The sequence below is a fragment of the Populus trichocarpa genome, chromosome 1, assembly GCF_000002775.5.
Source record: "Populus trichocarpa isolate Nisqually-1 chromosome 1, P.trichocarpa_v4.1, whole genome shotgun sequence".
Lineage (NCBI taxonomy): Eukaryota > Viridiplantae > Streptophyta > Magnoliopsida > Malpighiales > Salicaceae > Populus > Populus trichocarpa.
In genome coordinates this window covers 37,627,363-37,651,366 of record NC_037285.2, presented here as the reverse complement: position 1 = coordinate 37,651,366, position 24,004 = coordinate 37,627,363, and the positions used below count along the sequence as shown (strand labels likewise).

Genomic DNA, 24,004 nt, shown 5'->3' with positions numbered 1-24,004 from the left:
GTTTTAGCCACTACAAAAAAATTCAGCCACCCTTGTGGCTAGAAAATGAAAGTTTGAGTAATTTAGATCTTAAAAACTTCAAACTTCAAACTATTTTCAACTAAAAAACACCCAAGAAAACATTATAAAAATATTAATAATTTTATTTCCAACCTCAAAATCATTATGAAAACTCAAAATCAAATGTCATTTAAAAAGCCTTCCTAATCCCTAATACACATTTTCCGGCATGGTGAGAGGGAAAATCACCTCAAAGACTATCTCATTGACACAAAGATTGATATATTTTTTAGTTGAAATGTGGCCAACCAAAACCTTGCTCTCCCTTTTTATTTTTCAGCGACTTTCTCTCTCATCTTTCAACATATTATAAGAAACCTAAAATGTGTGGTGCTTTTTCTATGCACATTTCATTGTGTATTCTTTATAGATTGGAGAAATATTTTTTTTTATTTTGATTCTTAAACTTTTTTTTTCTCAAATGGATAATTCTATGGCCAAATTGATGGCTAATTACTCCTAATTTGTTGAGAAATGGTAGGATTTAAAGATGGGGGACTAGGGTGAAGAATAATTTCAAAAATTTAAATGGTCTTTTGGTCTTTATACTTTCTAATTGATACACTGTCGATTCCTTTAGTTTTTAAAAACTCAATTATATTTCAAAATTTTATTTTTCTTATTTTTAAGTCCTTGTTTTGAAAGAGAAGAGAGAAAATCATCGGATTCCAATTGAAGAGAGAAAAAATTATCGATTAGCGTTTATTTCAACCATGAAAAATGTTGCTCTTAGTGTCAACAAAATCTATTTGATGAGAGAAGTTCTATTGGGGTGTTCTTTGGCCTTCACCTTACTTGAGATAATAGATATGGGCTCGAGAAGTTTTTCCAATTCAAGTTGATTTTTAACATGTTTTTAGGTTATTAGAAACCATAGATGAGTTTATTTAGATCCCTAAGGTGTTTTTTGGTGTTTTCGAGTTATAAATGGTTGAAAAAAAGATATTTGGTTTCGAAAATCACATCCTTCTATTTTTTAAGCACCACGGAGGTGATTAGATTTTGGGTTGCAGATGACGTGTTGTTTGCCACAACAAGCGATACGTCATCTGTGCTTTCTTTTCAAAAACAAATAGGTGAACGACGAGTCACTTGTCTAATTGAAAAAAGAAAAAGAGAGGTGCACCCATGTGTTTAGGATTTTTTTAGGTTTAGGCACATTGTCTTTGTTTTTTATTAGATTTTTTTTTAAATTTTGTTATTCAATATTGAATTGATTAAGAATTAAACTTCATTATTTATTTTGATTTGTTTTTTTTATAAAATTATCATGATTTGTTTCTTTACTTTCTATAAAAAAATTAAAGACAATTAATATCAATAAAATACAGGATGAAAAAGAATTAAAAATTAATAATAGAATAACTTAATTAAGCATTGAAAAATATATCAATAACAAAATGGCTGGACAAATTAGTTTATATTTAAGAAGTAGATATACACAAATAATTTTATAAATTATAATACGATAATGATTGTTTTTTAAAATATTTTTTATTTAAAAACATATTAAAATAATATATATATTTTTTAATTTTTAAAAATTATTTTTAACATAGTATATTAAAATAAAATATAAAAATTTAATTTAAAGTAATAATATTTTTTTCTTCTGTATAAACGCTAGATTTTCTTCAAATCTCTCCTATTTATCATTAAAATAGGGTTATTCTCCACCCGGCAAGAAACTTGTGAGGCTTTCTTTCTCTCCTCGGTCGTCTTCGGCTATCAAAGTCTCTATTCGATTTCAATTATGCCAGTGTTGATAGTTTAGGATTTAATTTGTATAATTTTAACTGGATTTTCCGCTATTATTACTAAATTGCATTAAAATAGGGTTCAAGAATAGAAACCTAATTCATATCTTTGGGCGTACAAGAAATGATTTATGTGATTGTTTGTTGTAGGGCATGGCTTCATCGGACGACGAGGCGGATACTCTGCCGGAGTCTGTGTCAACCTATCATTTTGCAGATGATAAAGATGAGCCACTTTCATTCTCTTTGTTACCAATTAGATGGAGGGAAAGCAAGAATTTTGACGATGGGAAGAAAAACCACATGATTTTCTTGAAAGGGAGTGTGGACAATGGGCTCCGCACCATATACAAGCAAGTCATAGCGTGGACGTTTGATTTGTCCAACACAACACCGCAGATATCAGTGCTCACTAAGGAGAAATGCTGGATGGAACTCGGAAAACCGAGAAAGAGCTATGAGATAATGATTAGGACGGTACTGATTACCGTGCATTGCCTTCATTTTGCAAGGTGGAACCCAGAAGCATCCGGGAAATCCGTGTGGGATTACCTGTCAAAAACTTTCAGGTAATTGAGACTTCGTGTGTCTTTCTTTAGCTTTTGTTCTGCTTGTTTTTGTGTCGCGGGCCTTGACAGTCACCGTTAAATTTGTAGTTTGTATGAGCACAGACCTTCTCAGAACGATTTGGTGGACCACTTGGATTTAATCGGTGAAGCTGTTCGAAGAGAAAACTCCTTAGCAAAATGCAAGGTCTGTATAAACTAGTAAGCCTTTTGTTTTCTTATTATACGCCGTTTTATGTGCTTTAAAGTTTATACACAGTTCAAATATTTTCTGCTCACGCATGTCTTGACTCTTAAAGAGTAAGTGGAGCTTGGGACTATTTTTTGATATGTAAAGCTGACAGGATGATCTTGACAATTCGAAACCTTTTCTGTAAATGTGTACATGTAATTAAACAAGTGCTGCTGTGAATAACAACTTTCTAATAAAATGAACAAATAATTTTATTTCCATTCATGTGGTACTCTGTGTTACCACCTATCCTAGGAGCAAATGCTCTACTTTTCTCTCTTTGTCTTCCTTTTAAGGTTGAGTTTGGTAGGAGGTGAAAAAAGTGGGATGAAATAGTAAGTGAGTGATTGTTGCAATTGTAACTTTAACATTGTTATAGTTATGCTTTAATGATTTTTAGTTGTGTTTGCAAAGAGGAGAAATTAAGAGCAGTAGAAGAGAGTGATAAAATACTATTAGAGATTAAAAAATATAATAAAAAAAATCGTATTGTGATATGATGACAAAAAGGAGAAGTGAGAGGCACAAAAAAAAAAAAAAAAGAGAAGAATTTCAAACTTTGGGGGTGGAGTGAGGTTTTAAATTTTAACCCACTCCCTTAGTGTAATAATTACCCTTGCTTTTGGGAAAATTTATGCCTTGTGAGAAATTCCTGCTCCCCTTACATGCCTTAAACAAGGAGAGTGATTCTCTTGTAATCATTCCCCCCTTACCAGTAAACCATATTCACCATCACATCCTTCATATCATTCTCTTAGGAATGGATGCACAATTCCATAATGAATTATATTCAATCGCATTTTCAGGATGATGACCTGTGATTTTTTTGTGTGGAGAGTAGCTCACTTTAAAAGGTCTGAGTTTGTGTTTCTCAGACTTGGCAGATCCAAGGTAGTTGTGCAAATACAACCGGATACTAGTATGGGTTTGAAATCCGTGTCTGACATTCAGCTTTAAATTCTGGCCACCCAACAACAAAGCAACATGGATTATTGCATTAAATAATTTTTTATCCTTCAAAACTACCATTATTGATTTTCATGCATGGGAGAGGTTAGCTGGTGTATCTTGTCCCAGGAGAAGAGAGGGAGAGAGATGGCAGACTATGGAAGAAAAGTAACCTTGGCATATCAATTTCTTCTGATCTCCAATATCATTCCTTCATTTGGTCAGAACTTTCTTCTTTTCTTATCCTGATTAGCCCCGTTTTAAGATGGATGGACAACTGTTAGCTTGGAGTTTGTTCTCCGTTTTAAATGTCTGACATTGAAAATCACACTCTGAAAACAATCTGTATTGTAAATGACTTTAGAACAGGATATAAAAGTAAATTCAATAGAAGAAATAACTCCAACCATCGTTCTGTGTTTAATTATATGTTTTGGTCCCTAATTGGATTACCTTGATTGTTATTTACTGTATTTGGACAAAAGTATCCAGGACTTGAAAGTCTCATCTGTATTTGGATCATTTCAAGCTCATTTCCTTAATGTAAAGTATTTCATCATTGGAACACACCGGAATACAAGGAGTGAAGAGGAGAAAGAAGGAAATATACTAGGCAGCTTTCTTTGACTAATTTAAGTGCAAAAATTTCACTACTCAGTTAAATGATGAGTGATTTCATTCTGTGACACAAAATAAAAGCTGACTTGACCCTAAATTCTCCTTCAGGCATGGCTTCAAACCATGCATGTCATGCTTTCACTACAAACTGCTTATGGGCATGTATTTATTTGATGTGCTTGTAAATTTGACTTCTTTATCAAGTCTCACGTGACTAAGAAATGTAGGTTATGGCACTTTTTTAGTATTCAACTTGAAGTAATTGATGATATGCTTAAGGATCATCTGAACTGTGAATAATAATATATTTCTATTTGTTTGTTTGTTTATTTGTTTTGGTTTATGTACTAGAATTATTTTCATCTGCCCAGCATTAGTCTGCCATTGTCTTATGAACTGTACTTTTGTGGATCTCCAAGAAACATGTCTACATCAGAAGATTAATTTTTCCTCTTGTTTTTGAAACTTGGCGGTTATTGCATGGCTAAGAATAATGCTTTTGTAGGTTGTATTTTAAACTAAAAAAATTCAGCTCATGATGAAGTTATAGTTAAAAGGAATTTCCTGATCCATTATTAGTTAAAAGTTGGAGTTTGAACCCATAGAAATAATCTATTTCTGTTATTAATTAATTGATTCTTGCTTGGTAACAGAGTTTTATTTTTGGGCAGTAGCCTTGATTGGCAAACTCAGGTGAATATTAGCAGAAAGTGCAGCTCTTCAATTAGGAACTAGATGCCAGTTCTGAACATTCACACAGAGGCCTTCTGTGCTTTTCTTATTTTGGTGCAGCCTTTCTCTTTTGTAGCAAAGAACTATGATGTAAGAACAACTACATTAATGGATGATAAGGTTGTGCTAACATCCACATAGAGTAATTATATGCTGAATTTGAAAATAATGGAAGGGAGAAAAAGATTAGAAAAAACAATCCTTCTACTTATGCCATATAATTTTATTTGTCAGTGATAGGGGGCTGGTCGAGTGGTGCCAGTAGAGGAATTGAGTTTTTCAATTCAATATTTTCAAAGAGAGGGAAAGAGAAATGAGATTTAGAGAGGGAGAGGATTTTGGATGTTTGGAGGAGGAGGTTTAGGATTTGGAAGTTATGGAATATATATATTTTGAGAGAGAGAGGTGTGGTCGAGGGGAGGGTAATTTCTGAACTAACAAAGGAATAAACTCACATTAATTGAACTTATTCATTATTGCACGTCGAGAAACCTATTGTCTTCCACTTCTACACAAGTACAATGAAATTGATCAAGAAAATGAGGGATACTATATTAATTAGTTGGATTCATCAATGTGGATGCCTTGGCCTCACTCAATCAATCACAAATTTAATTACCACAAACAATTGACATTTGTGCCAAAGCTTACATGATAAACAACCAACATCTATTTGTTCTCCCTTCTCATTATTTATTTCCTCTTAATTACATTGTTGCTGTCATGGTGGATCTTTCATCTCTTTACAGTTTCTGAACTCACCTTTATGTGAACGGAAAATTATTAAGTTTTTGTTTCTCTTCCCCAAAGCCTGTTCCATAAGAAATTTACAACATGATTATTGGTTATCTTTCATTACCCTGTCTCTTCTCTTGTTCTCCTGTTCCATAAGAAATTTACAACATGATTATTGGTTGTCTTTCATTACCCTGTCTCTTCTCCTGTTCTTTCCTTTACATACTGTTTCCTTTATGTCATTATCGATTAGTAGGAACTTGCTTTTGGAGGATGTAAAAACAGTTTTTGGCCTTCATCTACACCAAATTTGCCATAATTTCTTTGTTTAATGCTCTTACTTTGTCTTTCTTCTGTTCTTGTATTCTATAATATTCGACAATTAACTTCTTGATTTTCTTTCTGCTTATGGTGAGCAATTTAAGAGAATCTGAAGGAGATTTTAAGACTTAATGACATTGGTTTTCGGTTGAAATGAGGGAAACCACTTTTTCTTTTTAACCTATTCCGCCTCCACTTGCTTTCCTGAGTTATTCTAACCTTTCTATATGTGTGCACTAAATGAACAGTTCTTACTCAATTTTCTTGGGGAGAAGCCAAGGAAAAAGATGCTGTCTGATGAGGTTATTCTCTGCATACCTGTTTGCTTTGTTCTTTCAAAGTGTTGCTATCAATGATCTTTCTTTCTATTGTGCTCTCGGTAAATTATCATGATGTTTTGAGCAAGTAGTTCATTATTTTTCAGGATTTTCAAGCGGCAACAATGTCTGCATTCATAGTCGATGATGTGGAAGATGATAACTTTGAAGATTTAGAAGAAGATGAATCCAATGATGAGGACGAACTATTTGATTCTGTTTGTGCATTTTGTGATAATGGCGGTAACCTTTTATGGTATGTATTTTTTCTTGGCTGCTTTCTTGAATTAGGTTGATGATTTTGTTAGCAACTATTTTGTTCTTTTTCTCCCTCTATGTTGCTTTCATGAGTGTTTCCCATGCATGATATACGGTACTTTTGGCATTTCTTTTAATGAGTTTTTCATTTTTAAAATACATTTCACTGTTGACCATGTTGTCACAATGATCATTGTTATAGCAATTCTCAATACCCATGATAATTTGCTTTTATTTTTGAAATTTTAATAAGGCTAGATTTAGTTTTTGCTTTTAAAGCTAACATGACAATCATGATGGTTTATGGTCTAGCAAGTTCTTTTGCTCCTTAGTTTATATGCCTTACTAAAAAATGCCTCTCAATAATTACTTTGTTGGTTTTAGAAGTACAAGAACTAAAGCTTAGCCATACTAAAATCTCAAGGGGCTAAAATTAAATTAACCTGATAGTCATACTTGCTCATGCATTGCAAATGTTGTGGGGTAATTTCATCAATATTCTTGGCATGATAATGTTTATTGTATTATTTCATTAATGATTAAGATTTTTAGGTTTCAAAGAATTTAAGAAGAGTCCAAGATGCAATTTAGTAAATCAGGTATAACTTTTAATTCGACTATTGAATCTATTTGAAATTTTGACAAAAGATTATGAAGGCGGGTTAAAATTTCATGATGATCGGAGATCGTGAAGGTTTTCAAATAAGGCTTGGAAGTTACTGTACGAGATTATCTTTATTTACCTTGTTGTATTTAGATTTTTTTTTCTATTTAGATTATGACTTTCAATTTAATTAGAATTTTACTAGTTAGGAATCCTAATGCTAAATGAATTCTATTAGTTATGTAAGTTTTAATTAGAAATCCTTACTATAAAGGATTTAGATCTAGAACTAATATAAATAGGGATGTCTAGTATATTTTGAAAACATTCAAATTCAAACTATTCAAACTTTTAATAAAATGTCAATAGATTTTCTCTATTCCTCTACAGTGACGCTAACCCTTGGGGCTTGAGAACCCTAGCTTTTATCCATGCTATAAGCCGCGTCAATTGGTATCAAAACAGCTTGGCCTCTTCGATGGAAGCAAACAGTAGCAACCCACTCCTCATGTAGGACTGGAGGCCCTCTAGGTCATTGTGCAGGCATAGGATCAGAAACTGGATTGTTTGGAGCAAACTCAGGAACAAATAATGGATCGTCTAGAGCAAGCCATAGCAAATCTAACTCGGCTAATGGGTAATGCAAACAAGGATCGTGAATAGGAGAGGAACTTGCCTTGAGACTTACCTCGAGGCAAGCCAAACCTTAGACCTATTCTTGAATTTGATGAGATTCCATTCTATGATGGGAGATTTTCGAAGAAAAAACTTATTAACTGGTTGAAAAAGTTGGAAGTTTACTTTTATTTCAACAAAGTTCCTTATCGTCTAAAGGCAGGACTTGTCGCATGAAAACTTTTTTATATTGCTAGAAAATGGTGGTTTGAATTTCTAGACTTCAGAACTTGTACTGGTATGCCTTTATTCCATCTTGGCAAGATTTAAGACAATCATTAATTTGGAGTTTATACAAGATGATTATGAAGAGATTTTATATTTTGGGTAGACAATCGTAGGCAAGTATTGTTATTATTTGCCTTTTGTTCAACCTTTTAAAATAGCAAATAAGAAAATTATGGAGGAGGGGTTGTCTATTCAAAGTAGACAGTTTAAACATCACAACAGTGACAACAACAACACCGTTGCAAATACTACTATACTTGTCGATGTTTATTGTACAAATGGTGAAGAAGAAATCAATAAAGCTCCTAAATAGTGATTTTGAAGATATGGCAAACAAGGACATAGAGGAAATGGTACTTCCTGACAACTCCTCTAAATATTTTGAAGATATGGCAAACAAGGACATAGAGGAAATGGTACTTCCTGACAATTCCTCTAAATATTTTGAAGATATGGCAAACAAGGACATAGAGGAAATGGTACTTCCTGACAATTCCTCTAAATATATTATAAAAGATTATCTTGAAGTTTCTTTAGATACAAAGGTTGAAGTATTGGAAGTCATAGATGATGATGAGATCAAGTATGAAGCAAAAGAATGTGGGAAGGAACTACAAGTGGACTTTATAAGAACAAAAAGTATAATCTTAAATATGAATTTTTCTGTAGCTTGCACACATCATATATTAAAATTTGAAGTTCACGAGTCAAAAACATGCTACTTTGTGAATTTATTGGCTACAATGCTATATTCGAAATATTTGTTTCTTGGGAGTGGAAGAGTTCAATTCTTAACAGATAACTCAGGGGCGCGTTTTTTGGAAGTATAACAACAATTTAGGTTACAAGATTGATATACTAAATATTATCAAAATACTTCAATTGCAGTTCTTGTACTTGTCATTGTAATATGATTTTAAAAATGATGATTTCCTTTCAGTTTTTAACACAAGTATCTTTTGGTTGATTGTTTTACCAAAGGGGATTTGAATTTAGAACCGACTTTGCAAGCAAGAGGTGTATCTACCTGGCTATGCCTCAACCACAATTTATCATTAATGAATACAAACAATATACAAAAATTTAAACGTTGACAATTCTAAGGCAGTGGTTGGAATAACAAATTTGGAGTGAATAAACACATTAGTGGCATTAAATTACTTTTTTTTGTATCCATGGCCTTCTTTTTATATGTGTTATTAAAATCCTTTCCACTTATTGTTTTATTGTGTAGTTCACTCCATTTTACTGTATAAAAGGCTTACAACATGCTGGATACAATTGTTAACATTTACAAGGAAGCTTGATTACATTTTGTTATTAATGTGAAGTTACCATATTTATTTTAGATGAATCTTCATCTTCTCTTAAAGATGTTAATGTGCTGCACTCCTTTATTTTTTTGGTATAGAATTAATACTTGGATGAATTAATTTGAATATCTACGCTTGTTGGTTCAACTTGGTGTTGTTTTGTGTTAGCATTGTCTCTGATCTCTGATATCGGTTGCACATTTGATTTGTAATACTATACAGTTGTGAAGGGAGTTGCTTGAGGTCATTTCATGCAACTGTAGAGGCTGGTGAAGAATCTGCTTGCGAGTCTCTTGGCTTTACTAATAGGGAAGTTGAAGTATGCAGCCATTACTTCTTTTCTTCGTAATTCAGTTTTCTTATTGTTTTTCAGTCTAGTGATTGTATTTATTTTTTTATCTTTCAGCATTGATGTCTTTTCTCTTTGGGCAGGCAATGCAGAGTTTTTTTTGTAAGAATTGCAAATTTAAGCAGCATCAATGTTTTGCCTGTGGAAAGTTAGGTTCATCTGATAAATTTTCTGGTGCTGAGGTATGGATTTGGTGTAAGAGAATGGATAGGTTTCCCATTTCATATGTTCATCATATTATTTTCCATTCTAGCATGCTGTGATTTACAGTAGCCAGTCCTGCATTGACAAAAATATTGTTTTCCCAAATTATTTTAACCACTAGAGTTTCTTGGCCTATTTTATTTTTCTGTTTGATGATATGGATGTTTGGAGCTTTTTTTCTCTTTCCATTTTAGAGGTGAATTCAATTAGCATCATGACATAAATGTTTTTTGGATACTTTACCCTTGATGGTTCACGTTCAATAGCCCTGACTCTTGCATTTATCTTTGTACCTTTTCTTTCTTATATATTATGCCATTTTGCATGTTTTCATAGAGGCGGAAGCTTGATGATAAATCTTGTTTTTGTCCAATATCTTTTCACAGGGCTGCTATTTCATGCAGCCCCTTTTTTGGGTTGCTGGGAGAGGGGGCCAAGATTGCAATTGCTCTTCTTAGCTAGCTCTCTTGGCTGGTTGGCTTAGCAGGGAATCACTGTAGCTCTCTCTCTCTCTCCCTTGGTGTCATCCTCTACTGGCTAGGTTATAAAATGAACCCAGCTACTCCTGCTTCATTCAAGTTCAATTACTCATTTGAGCTCTTTTTTTAGCCAAACAAGGTGACCTTGTCAGAAATTTAAAGCTTCACAACTTTCATGAAAAAACTTGACCAGTCCAATATTTGGCTAGAAATGTTCATACTGCTGTACTTTTCTTTTGAAAAATTGGCTTGTAGATATGATTGGATTTGTATAAATAGTAACTGTAAAGTAGACATTAATCAGTAACTTGGTTTTGTGACATCTAAATCAATACAAGTATACATTACTGAGAAAAAGAAAAGCATTGTTAAAGTGAATTGAAATTGTTCACATCTATCTGATCTCTATTGTTTATGATAAGCTCAAGCGCATTTGAAACCCTGAAACTTTTCTTCTTTTTGAACTCTGTTTAAGTTTGAGCTATATTATTAAACAAACCATGCTTGAAGATCATGGGACTCAGTTTCATTCAACTTGATCTTGGCTCTCCAGCTGGTTATGCTAAATTTTTGGACTTACCATCTGTGGCTTCCTTTTATTCTCACACCACTAGTTTTTCTAATTATATCAATTGAGTTCTTCTTTTCCTTTTTTTGTGTCTTTTTGCTTATGTAAATATTCATTTCCAGATTTTGCTGTGTGTGTTGGAATTTGGGTATAAGCAAATCCACTTCACACCTGAGGCACACATTATTGTGTGCATTGAGATTGCTGTTTCCTATTTGTTAGTCAATGTAGAGTGAGTTTGAACAAGTGTTGCTGTGCTTATAAAATCATGTTCTTTTTTCCTTGGATCTCCCATGAGCATCTAATTGTAATTGCAAGTGCATATGTTTCCTGTTAATATTCTTTCTCGAACTCTACTTTTTTTGCCTACCTCTCATCCAAATATTTCCAATGTTTTTTTTTCACACCTTAGAATAATTATTTTCTTACGGTTATCAGATTTTCTTTAAAGGTAAGGAGCATATACTCTTCAAAGGATAAAATATCACCTAAAATTTGATTTCCTGGAAGGGATCTTTGACTCATTCCTTTATAATGTGAGTAGCAATGCCTTCCAAATTTGAGACTTTTCACTTCACATCCTAGCTCTTTGTTTTGTCTGGTAGCTAATCTGATTCATTGGCATCTTTCCTACAGGATGATTCTTAGGTCAAAAACCTTCCTTCTTCCTTCCCAGTTCTTAAGTGCTTTTTTTTGTTTTAAAAAAATAATCCAAACTGTTGCATGCCTTCATATATTCTAGGGTGTTAAAATGGATTTTTGGTTATGGCTTCTGTCGATATCTTGGGATGCCAGTACCATTTTCTTGAGATCTTAGTCTTCCAGGTTTCTCTTTAATAATGATATATATCTACATTTTATACTGCAAACTTGCTCAATCAATTACTTGTCAGGTCTTTCGATGCGCTAATGCAACCTGTGGCCATTTTTATCACCCGCATTGTGCTGCAACAATGCTCCATCGAGAGGACAAAGTTGCTGCTGAGGAACTTCGGAAAAAGATTGCTGCTGGGGATAGTTTTGCATGTCCCATTCATAAGTGCTGCATTTGTAAACAAGTAGAGGATAAGAAGAAAAGTGATTTGCAGTTTGCTGTGTGCAGGCGGTGTCCAACATCATACCACCAGAAATGCCTGCCAAAGTAGTTTCTGGTTTTCTATATCACTTTTCATTCTCATGTAGCAGTGTAAATATGTGTCTGATGTGATATTCATATTGCTGTTACCAGAGAGATAGCTTTTGAAAATGAAGCAGATGAAGATACTATAGCAAGGGCCTGGCAGAATCTTTTACCTAACCGTATACTGATTTATTGCTTGTAAGTGTTGTTGTTTAGTTGCTCTCTCTCTCCTTTTCTCTCTGAACACACACAAGCCCTATACTTTGTTGGGAATAATTGGTCAAATGGGGTGTTTGCATTCTTTTTTTCCTTTTGTTTTGGACAAGGAAACATGACATAATTGAAGACATTGGAACTCCAGTAAGAGATCACATACGGTTCCCTGATGTTGGAGGAAAGAATACTGCTGCTAAAGTACAGAAAAGAAAGACATCTGAGCTTCCTGCAAATGAAGAGGAAAGTTTGTCAAAGAAAAAGAGGCTTACCTCAGAAGAATCATTTTCAGGAACATTTCGTACTAAAGCATCCAAAGAGATGTTTTCTTCTGCAAAAATTGTTAAAATTACCAATGACAGTGAACAGATATCATCTGAATCAAATTCATTGGGGAAAATGAGAATGAATAATCCATCCAGAAAGTCTATAAGGGAAAATACAAAGTCTGCTTCATCAGAGGTGGAGAGGTCTACAACAGCCAACGTAAACAAGACCTCACTGGGTGACAAGTTATATGGCTTCATGACTATCAAGTCCGGAAAAGCAAAGCTCAGGAAGCAGGATATTTTTGGCAGTGAACTTGATAAATCTTTGGCTGTTAAGTCTGTTGGAAAGAAGTTAACCAGTGAACTGCCTTCATTGGATGCCGATACACAAAGGAGGTGACCTTTTAAATTTTCCACTTTGGAATAGTTGCACCTTTCGTATTTTTGTTTGAAATAGTTACGCAATCTCTTGTTTCTACTCTTGTTTTCATTATTAAATTACAAGGGAATTATGACGATTCAAAGTTACAGTTTTTATGTTAAACCATATCTCAGACTTGAATTCTATGCAGGCTTTTAGCTTTAGTGAAAGAGGCTGCGTCATCAATAACCTTGGATAATGTTATAAAAAAGCATGAAGTTCCATCTACACATGTGCACTCTTCAAAAAATGTAGTGGACAAAAACATTACATTGGGAAAGGTGGAGGGTACTGTTGAGGTACCTGTTGTCACCCTCTAATTATCAATCCTTGTAATTAATAATTTTATCTATATTAGGTCTTTTTTCCATAGAAGTTGCTAGTAATCTTGTCAACCTGTTTTCTTCTCCACAAGTAATTATACTTTATACACTCCATCCAGGCTGTTAGGACAGCTCTAAAAAAGCTGGAAGAAAAATGCAGCATTGAAGATGCTAAAGCTGTTTGTGAACCGGATGTTCTGAACCAGGTGTTTAAATGGAAGGTAGTTGTTCTTTCTCATCCTGCTCTCAACTGTTGTATCATTGTATACAGTGAGCATTATTTCCCCCAGGTTCTGCATTGCAATTTATATGATTTTAAGAGTGAATTTTGCACTGATTTGTCATTTTAGTGATGCTACATTTAGAGAAATGATTGTTTTCTATCAATGAAGATCCCTAGTGATGCGTGCTACTTTTTTCCTGAACTAAATGCTTGGAATATTAGAGATTGTTACTTTTGAATGTGTTTTAACAGTGCTGTACTTGATGTTTATTAACCTGTTGATTGATGCCTCTAGAACAAGCTGAAAGTGTATCTTGCACCATTTCTGTACGGCATGCGCTATACATCCTTTGGTCGCCATTTTACAAAAGTAGAGAAACTTGTGGAGGTAAATTTGTTTATTTATTTATTTTTATTGTTTTTATTTTTAATTATCTAATGCCAGAAGCCTTCTAACAATAATTGCAATGATATGCACCATCTTCAATTGTTATTTTTTACTTTTCTACACCATGTGCTAGTGATTTCAAATGCAATATCTTATAAATATCAATTTGTTTTAGAGTCTGCAGTATGCGGGTGTGTAATAAAAATAAAATTCTAGCTCAACATCAATGATGTGAAGTTGCTTAAAAGATGTGTCAAAAAAGCTTTCCACCATGTATCTTGAGGTAATGTACCAGCTTCAGACAATATGAAAGAAATGAGAATGAAAAGCCAAACAGATTGTGATTGTTTCATGGTTGAGTTGGGTAATGAATCCTTACACAAGCCTCCTTACAAGTTTACTTGAACCTGGAGTGGTGGCCACATTGTGTTGGGTATAACTGTCTGCATCGCTGCCTTGATATTAACTTGGCCACTCTCATGATGCATACAACAAAAAGTTGCATGGTGCAAGTCCAAAGACTTAAGGAGTCTGATTATGGTTAATATCATGGTGGTTAGAATCTTACAATTTGTCTTGATTCACTTATAAAATGATGCAAATTGTGGGGTGAATCACATATGTATAAGAATCTTGTGATTTAGTCATGATTTGATTTGGTACAATTCGTTGAATTTTACAAGTCAACTCAAATGGAAAACTGAAGTAAAATTCATAAATTTAAAGGAGATGGTAAGGATAGGAATGTTAAGTCTAGAGGTCATGGATGACAACAACTTAAAGCAATTTTCTTTGATAATTATTTCTACCTGAAACAAGTTATAAATTAAACCCACAGAGAAAGAACATGGTGAAAGAAAGCAAGCATGCCAAAAACAACTAGAATGACAAAGGTGATATCAACATGGGTAAGATTATAAATTTTTATTTTAACCGGGAAATCTAGTAGTTTTAACTAGTTGGATGATATTTTTTAGATAAAGATATCGAGTCTGTAGAATGATCAAGTACCAATGAACAATATGTTTGATTTTGGCAAAACCAGAATTGGCCCAAATTTTGTTGCCTTTGCTCTTTCACTCCAAGTCCACCTCTTCTTAATTTCTTAACCGTATTGATTTATTTCCTATCCATTTTCCAACTTAAGCCACCCTTCGAGTCTGTAGATGAGCTCAGCTTATGGGTCCATGATATTAGAGTTGCATACATTGGGAAAATGGTGGTGGAGAAGGGAGCATAGAATGATAAATAGATATTTCTTGATTATTTGAACTAGCCTTCATACTTGCTAAGTCAATCTTATTTTTCCAGTATTGCCTATTTGTGTTTAATTCTAGAATGTCAGCAAATGACAAGGGAATTCTTTGTAGACAGAATCATAATTAGTGACTGAAAAAGAAAAGGAAAAGGAAAAAGATAATTATTCCCTTTAATTAAGGACAGCAATCTGCAGCATGGGTATAATTGTATGCACATACATGCATACAAAGGGATGCATTAAATATATACTGCTCTATGCAATTCATAATTTCAATTTGTTTGGAAAATGGAGTGAATACTGCTTTGTTTTTCGTGCTTCTATCACATGTAAAGAATTCTGAAACCAGATTCTGAATGTGCAGATTGCTGATATTCTCTGTTGGTATGTTGAAAATGGCGATATGGTAAGACATTAACTACGTGTTGCCTGGAATATTTTGTTTTGTTGGCATGGATATGCTTCAAATTGACATTGATCATAAAATGTATATATGCCTATATGTGTAATTTTATATATATTTACATGCCTTCCTGAAATTTAAAAATTTGAGCTGCAAATTTTCAAAATTTCAACCAGACATTACTATCAAATGTGTATTCCTAATGTCTTAAGGATCTTGTTTTGGCTGATAAATAGATTTTGGTAAATGGATTTTCCTGTTGGTTTTGTTTTAGCAGATTCTTAGAAGAGATGTATTTGTAGCTGATGATTGGTTTATATTCTTCTTCCATCTTGAACTTTTCATAAAGGAGGATCCTCAATATCAGCTATCTTCTAGAGCTGTTTTAATCCCCCGTCTTATTAATTTGATCCAAAGATTGTATAGTGATTTGTTCAATCTCCATCCTGTTGAAAAATGTTGATTCACTCTTTCCTAATTTCATCATGGCTCTTGGCAAGCTTTTGTTTCTCTTTGTTGAGCACAAGCTTGGCACAAAACTTGAACGCTTAAAATGAGGAAAGTTTCTATTATAGATATTCAAAGCATCTTCCTTTATCTATCCTCTTTTGGGACCAAAGAAAATCGGTTGAATTATTTTTAATAATCCTTTTTTCATTGTTTCTATGTTTTAGTTCTGGTAACATAATTTGATGACCTGCATATGCATTTTGTTTTGAATTTTGTTTACATTAAAAACGTCACTTCCAATGGAATAACTGTAACTTTTCACGTCATTTTTAAAAGATGATGCTTAAGCTTATTTTGGCAACTAGCTGGTAATTGTTAGCTCCCGTGGACAGATTGTCGACTTCTGCTGTGGTGCTAATGATTTCAGTTGCATTATGAAAAAGAAGCTTGAAGAGATGGGAAAGAAGTGCTCATACAAAAACTACGATGTTATTCAGCCAAAGGTAACTGTTACCTTTTTATAAGAAATTATTTTGCCTTAATCTGATAACAAGCTTTAAATTTACCCATATATTTTTAATTTCTCAATGATTCCCCTATAGTAAAAAAATTCAAGCTTTACCTACCTGAATAGTGGGCAGGATAACAAGCCCTACATATATTTGATCATCTGTGTATTGGCTTGGCTTTTATTAGTATTATTTTTTAATTTCATTTGTTATACATATATGGGTTGGCCTTAGAAGTGGCTTGGGGGTATATAACTACATTTGTGTTATGTCTAATAATGTTTTATAACAGAAGTATGCACCGGATAATAGAGGTAGGTTCGAGGTTATGATAGTTTTGACATTTTTTCCAGTGGAATTATTGAGAAAATTTTAAATATATTAAGGCAGATTCATAGGTCTCTGGTCTCCCCCTCAAATAAAATAAAATAATAAAAAACAAAAATTTTAAAAAAAAAATCAGAAGAAAAAACTTGTGGGGTTTGTTAGGCCAAAGTTTGGTGGCAGTTTGTAGGTTGCTGAACACACTCAGCATAGTGAGGTTTGATAGCGGTTTCAAGGTTCAAGGAAAGCAAGAAATAAAGAACCAGGTTTTTTCCTCAATTGGCGGTGAATATTGATGTAAATGATGGCAAGCAGTCTTTGAAAAAAGGCAAAAAAAGAAAAAGAAAAAAAGAAAAAAAGAACAAGAACAAGAACCATGAGAAGGGAGATCAATCACAAACTAACAAAATCTCTAACAAGAAATCACTTTCAAATCAGCAAAATGATGAACTGAGAGTTCCTGGTGTTGTCATCAATACTTGTAATCTAGTGAAGTTTCCTTTAACCCAGGTGAGGATCTCAACTTTGAAACTAGTAATCACGGATATGAACTAGATAAGTAAAAATAGAAACTCAGTGTAAGACCCATTAGATCATACTTAAGGATGATTCCAGCGAAGCGAAAGAATTCTGAGGGAAGTGACAAAATTGGATGAGCCACAAACCAAAGCCCCAAACAATTTCTTTGATCAAATTACCTTCTTTGGTACATGAGGTAGCTTGCAACATTCTAATTTTCTATAAACCTCCAGCATAGCCTCTTGTGTACGGTTGATGTCATCCTTATGTGGAGGCAAAAGCATGCTTGTGCTAGAAATATTAACATAAACATTTTATCTTATACAATCCTAGTGCGGTGATTTTATGTTGTGGAAGGGGGGAAATTCTTAATGCTTGGATACCAGGCAGTTTTATTTGTATCTTCTGACAGTTGAGGTTCACAGCTGGACCTTGATTGGAAGGGAAATAAATGTGGTGTTGGAAGTTCAACCTTTTAATGCTTGCATCATTCAGTACCCTAGTGTGTTTCAAGCTAGAACATTGGAGGGCCTGCTGTTATGCATTTAGTCTTTTACTTGTTCCAATAATCTATGGGAATAAATTGCTGATAAAAAGAACTTGTCTTTGGTCCCTTTTTTCTGCCTAAAAATTTCTATCTGTCACTCAATGGAGTTGTTGTGGTTAAGTTTGCTATATGGACTTTGATGCAGGCAACTTCCGGTGCTGTTCTGGAGTTGAGTTTCAGGGGGGCTGTTTAGGGATGTCAATAGTAATTTTATAGTTTGAGTTAACCTTTTGATGACTATATGCTATAGGATTGATGGGGCTTGAACGTGTGGATGTTTGGAATATAGGATTTGAGTTGTTGGAAATTGTAGAAACTGTTAAGAGTCACACTAATAGGGTTTCTAGGAATCACTTCCAAGGTTCTTAGGAGTCACACCTGAAGGAAGATTGAGTCACATAATCAAAAACAAAGTTACTGAAATTTTCTTCCCAAACTGATTTATGAAAATAAGGCATTGCATAATACCTTTATATAAAGTTGCTAGTACTCCAAGTCTAACAAGGACTTGTTTTCCAATATAAGAAAATTATAAGTCTATTTAGAATAGCAAAAATCTAATAAAAATAATTACTTTGGAACTAATAGATTGCTAAACAGAAAATAAAAACCAGGCTTCGGCAATTTTTCCAGATTTTCCAGCAAATATGTAAATTACTGAAATACCTTTGTCTACAAAAAGATATGCATTTTGTTTCTTTTTTTGTCTACATCAAACTGTTAGTGTATTTTGCTGTCAAGCATTGGTGCTGAACTATGCGTGTTTGCATCTAAGTGCTTTTCCAAATTTTGACTGTTTGATATCTTTTCTTATGTCTGGCAGAATGACTTTAATTTTGAGAAGAGGGATTGGATGACTGTTTGTCCAGATGAACTGCCAAAAAAGGGTTCGCAGTTGGTAGGAACGATTGTTCCCTTTTGAGTAAAGAATAAGTAACCTGGGTTACTGAGCTTTTTAAATGAATGGTCTGATTGATCTTTTTTTTCCTTAAGCAGATTATGGGACTGAATCCTCCTTTTGGAGTTAAAGCAGCCTTGGCTAACAAGTTCATTGACAAGGCTCTTCAGTTTAAACCCAAACTCCTTATTCTTATTGTTCCACCAGAAACAGAGAGGTAATGGTTTGCATTTAATTGTTTCCATCTCTCTCTCTCTCTCACACACAAATTATTTTTATTGTCTTTGATCAGGTTAGACAAAAAGAAACCTTACAATTTAGTCTGGGAGAATGATCACTTTTTGTCAGGGAAGGTATATGATATGCATTTTGCAGTTCCTTTCTGGATCAATTTGGATGTTCTATTTCATTATGACATTTTTTTTTTCCAGTCATTTTATCTGCCTGGGTCTGTTAATGAGAATGACAAGCAAATGGATCAGTGGAATGTGACTGCCCCACCTCTTTATCTTTGGAGCCGGCAAGAGTGGAGTGCAAAACACAAGGCAATAGCTCAAAAGCATGGTCATCCGTTCAAGCAACAGGAAATATCAAATTTGGACAAAAACCACTTTGAAACAAAAACCCCTGATCCTGTTAATGATCAATATAACAATGCTGGTGCATCGATGCTTCCAAATTATATTCCCTTGCAAAGTAAAGAGCCAGAAGAATCCAATTGTGGAATAGTTAATGATGATCATAAAGGAAGGTCTCAATGCAACAACAGTGATAGAGAAAGCCAAGATAGTCATTGCCCTAGGAAGAGCCATTCTGATGAGACTTCAAGGAAGAAAAGGCAAGGTGAAAAAATGGTTGAAAGAGGAACGGGTGAGAAATCACTGGAGGGCAGACAGAATGGTGGAAAGAAGCCTTCTCCAAGTGATTCAGACAAGGGAGTGCATCGTCCTTCACCACCACCCAATATTGATGGTAGATCCTTACTGGACGGTTCATCTAGATCCGTTGAAAAGCAATCACAGGCTGGCATAGGCAAAAATTGTTATCAGCATTTGGACCCTAGCTTTTCTGATTCATATTCGCAGCAGCATGCAACACCTTATGGCGGAAGCTGGGCCAGCAATCATGATGACATGAATAGAAGGCACTGCACTAATATTCACGAGTCTTATTCACTCAACATCCATGGATTGTCCAGTGGTGGCAATATGGAGGAGCAATCTACACGATGCATGAACGGCACAGAATTTGTTAGACAGCCACAAGTTCACCTTTATGGGCTACAAGGTGCTGATTCTGCTCGGTGGAATTATCCAAGTGGGCGATATCTGGGATATGGCCATATGGAACCAGCACCAGCTATCCCTTATGGGCATATGGGATCGGCATCAGAACCACCCTATATGATGAATATGTCAGCGATGCAGCGATACGCTCCCCGGCTAGATGAATTAAACCATACGAGGATGAGCAGCTTGGGTCCCGAGCCATCCATGCTGAATAGAAATGGCAGTTATGATCCTAGAGCACCGGGAGCTGGATACCGGTTTGATTCGATGGGCTTTGCTCCTGGTCCTCAACATCCTTACCCACACCACTCAGCAGGCTGGCTAAATGAGTAGATATACCGATATAGTCGGAAGCCTTTTCCTTGAAGTGGTGATGTAAACAAATTAGCGACCTCAAGCTGTGTGCTGTATGCTGCAAGCCTGAAATGTATGTGCCATTCCAGTTTCTACCTCTTCATTACATGGCTACTGGCAATTAAAAAAAAAAATCAATTTATCTCACTTCATCCCTCAAATCTAATCTCAAAACTTACACGCAAGACAAGCTCCTCGCCTCAAACATAACATCTCAAATTGGGCCTTTCTAGATGCTCATAACTAGAAAAAAAAAACCATTATTAAATAAAAATCACCTGCCGAGTCGAATACTACTCCTGTAGTAAAATTTTAATTTTGTCGCTTCATTGCATGAAGGTTAGGGTTAGCCATGAGCATCTATGATCAGGTTTTGGTCTTGTATAAGAATTTATATATATTTATATTTTGTCTATTATGTTTAAAATAATATATATATATATATATATATATATATATATATATATATATATATTAAGTTTGAGTCGAGTTTAACAATATAATATTTATATTCTATTTATTACAAGTAACTATAAAAAAAACTCATTTTATTTATATCGGTTCAGATTGTATTTACAGAGGAAGGAGGGAGAGAGCCATCAGAAGGAAAGAAAAACCTAGAAATAAAAGAAAGAAATCTAGAGCTAATAAGAGATGTAAGAGTTACACTTATAATGAAACCAAACAAGTCCTGAACAATAATTTTTCTTTCAACCCTACACATGACGGTCTCTCGAGCTATCATAATATTAATTGCTTTTTTATTTTTTAATCAACTAAATGTTGGACCAAGGGTCAATTAATCTTTGTTTTGATATATCAAATATTAATCAATGATTTTTCTTGAGAATGTATTATAGGTTTATGATTATTCTTTCTCTTCAATCATTCACTCATAAGAATATGCAAAGTTTCATCTCCCCCCAAAACACCCCAAAAAAAGAAATTGTTCTTTATTATTGTATTTTGTGAGGTTAAATCTTTTATTCATTAAGCTAGAAAATTATTATTAAAGTGTAAATGACACTTTGACCACTTGATTTATAAAAAGTAAGAACTTGTAAGTAAAAGGGCTTTAATGTTGAGCTTATGAAAATATTAATATTGTATAAGGTGAGGCCTCACATGTGAAGAAGGTCGTGAAATAGTAGAAATACTCGAACTTTAAGTTCAAGGAGTGAACTAAGAAATTAGGCCGAGCTAGATGAAATTTCTCCTTCCATACTCTTAATTTTTGCTATGATTGACTGGTGAAAATGAGTTGGCTTGAATTTGATTTTGAGATAATTTCCGAGTAAGTTTCGAAGAAGTGAAAATGATTAAGTAGGGGCAGAGCATTCATGAAAATCTTTTACTTTTTAACACAATCTTTTATCTATAAGAAAAATTACCTCTTTACTATATATAGACATGTAACTTGAATTTTCAATATATTTGTGAAATAATAAAGTTTTCATATTAAATTCTGTTGGAAACTAATGTATCAGCAATAAAATAAAAAGTTTGTTTGTATAACATTACTCTTATACATGTTTATCTATCCATCTTCTATCTTTATATATAAAACATAAGATATATATTGCATATTTTTCTGTTAAATATGAAACAAGAAAAATGTATTTTAGATTGTATCAATTCATTAAGGTGCATTAAGCTTTCATTATTTTTTAAAGCATAGATTATAATTAAGAATTTCAAATGAATATTCATCAAGTGTGTGTGTGTATATACGAAGACGCAATTCAAAATATAAATAGGTTTGCGAAAACTTGGAAGCGAGGTGTTGACTGCAATGAAATTTGAGTTTTTTTTTTTATTGGTACACACGCGCACTCAAAGAACAACATAGGTTAGCTAATAACATTTTTTTTTAAAGATAAAGTTAATAACATTAATTAGCATAGTTCCTGAAAATACCTTAAATAGTTATACTTTAAGTCTTCTATGACATAAAAGAAAATGCATACATAAACTCTTGATTTTAATGAGTTTATTGGATCCTGAAGAAAAATTAAGGAGCTTGAGATTGATGATAGTAATATCAAGAAGAAATCTCTAGCTCTAAAAGCTTTAAATAAGATGAGGATAGAAATAGATACAATAGTGAATATGATGAAGATATAGCCTTAGCGACAAGAAACTTCACCAAATATTTGAGACTTAAGAATTACGGTGCAAATGAAATAGATTTTAGAATATGTTTGGGAACGCGGTGCAAAACGCGTTCCCAAAAAATTCAAATTTTTTTTTGCTAAAATTTAATATGTTTTGTATGTTTTAAATCGTTTTGATGTGCTGATGTCAAAAATAATTTTTTAAAAATAAAAAAACATCATTGGCATGCATTTCGGCACGAAAAGTTATTTGAAAAGCAACCGCAACCACACTGCCAAATACTCTCTAAGAGAAGAGGGTGATAAGGGAGAGCTAAACAATCAGGATACTATCATTTGCTATAAATACAAGAAACCGGATCGTGTGAAGTATATGATTGTCCAAATATATAAAAAAAAGGCATCAACTTGGGATGACAAAGATGATAGTGCAACCTCTTCGGATGATGATGATGATGATGATGATGATATGGAATTCAAGGAACTAGCCAATTTATGTTTAATGGCTAACAACATCATTAAAGAAGAGATATGCATGATGGCAAATAAAAACATCAACATTGACGAGGTAAATGAATTGGGACCTCAAATTAAGATGCATTTGATGATTATTTCATGAATACTAAAAAAAATGCATAAGAAAAATGTTTTACTTCAAAGTAAAGTTGATATGATTTCAAAAGACTTTGATGTTTTATAGAAATAAAATGATGATTTATTAACAATGAACATTGGTTTTAAAAGGCAATTATATTCTATGAAAAACATATCTAATTCATCCATTTCCAATGAAAAATTAGTCAAAGAAAATGAGACTTTGAAAACCCAAGTTATTGATTTAAATTCTACTTTGACTAAATTTACAAAAGGAAAGGAGAACCTAGATAGACTTCTAGGTAATCAATGTGTTTTCGACAAAAAAGATATGGGTTATAAACCACAAAAAATAAAAAAACTTTACTCAAACTACTTTGTTAAAGCATCAAGCAAAAATGATTTTCATGAAAAATATTGCATGGACAAGAATATCTCAACTAAAACTAAATATATTTGGGTGCCAATATGCACATTTACTAACCAAAATAGACCTATGAAATTATGGATACCAAAATCAACATGTTAAGATTTTTCTTTGTAGGAAAAGAATGACAAATAATATTTGGATAGTGGATGTTCAAGACACGTGACAGGAGGCAAATCCAAATTCACTTCGTTCAAAGAGAAGGATGAGGGACATGTGACATTTGGAGACGATACCAAGAGAAAGGTAAAAGATATTAGTAATATTGGAATATCTCTATTATTGAGTATTTTTTACCTGTTGATGGGTTAAAGAATAACTTGTTTAGTATTAGTCAATTATGTGATAGAGACAATAACATTATCTTTGAATCTTTACATTGCTTGATCATTCGCAT

The 24,004-nt window shown here is 33.5% G+C and overlaps 1 protein-coding gene across 4 annotated transcripts; it reads left to right on the top strand.

The window, feature by feature from the left end:
• Positions 1 to 1,675: 1,675 nt before the first annotated feature.
• LOC7487524 (protein ENHANCED DOWNY MILDEW 2) lies at positions 1,676 to 20,633 on the top strand. Of its 4 annotated transcripts, none has more exons than XM_024598771.2 (19): positions 1,676 to 1,751; positions 1,968 to 2,386; positions 2,474 to 2,570; positions 6,218 to 6,271; positions 6,394 to 6,542; positions 9,587 to 9,683; positions 9,797 to 9,895; positions 11,858 to 12,105; positions 12,193 to 12,282; positions 12,411 to 12,962; positions 13,139 to 13,286; positions 13,430 to 13,531; positions 13,829 to 13,921; positions 15,544 to 15,585; positions 16,425 to 16,535; positions 18,755 to 18,829; positions 18,928 to 19,046; positions 19,122 to 19,182; positions 19,261 to 20,633. In XM_024598771.2, exons 2-19 carry the CDS (start codon positions 1,971 to 1,973, stop codon positions 20,449 to 20,451), a joined length of 3,744 nt encoding a protein of 1,247 aa, XP_024454539.2. In that variant the 5' UTR covers positions 1,676 to 1,751; positions 1,968 to 1,970; the 3' UTR covers positions 20,452 to 20,633. The 4 variants fall into 4 exon arrangements, with proteins under 4 accessions (XP_024454539.2, XP_024454536.2, XP_052311938.1 ...); XM_024598768.2 differs by having other exon boundaries at positions 1,725 to 1,793; XM_024598778.2 differs by lacking the exon at positions 1,676 to 1,751 and adding an exon at positions 1,826 to 1,844.
• The last annotated feature ends 3,371 nt before the right edge of the window (positions 20,634 to 24,004 follow it).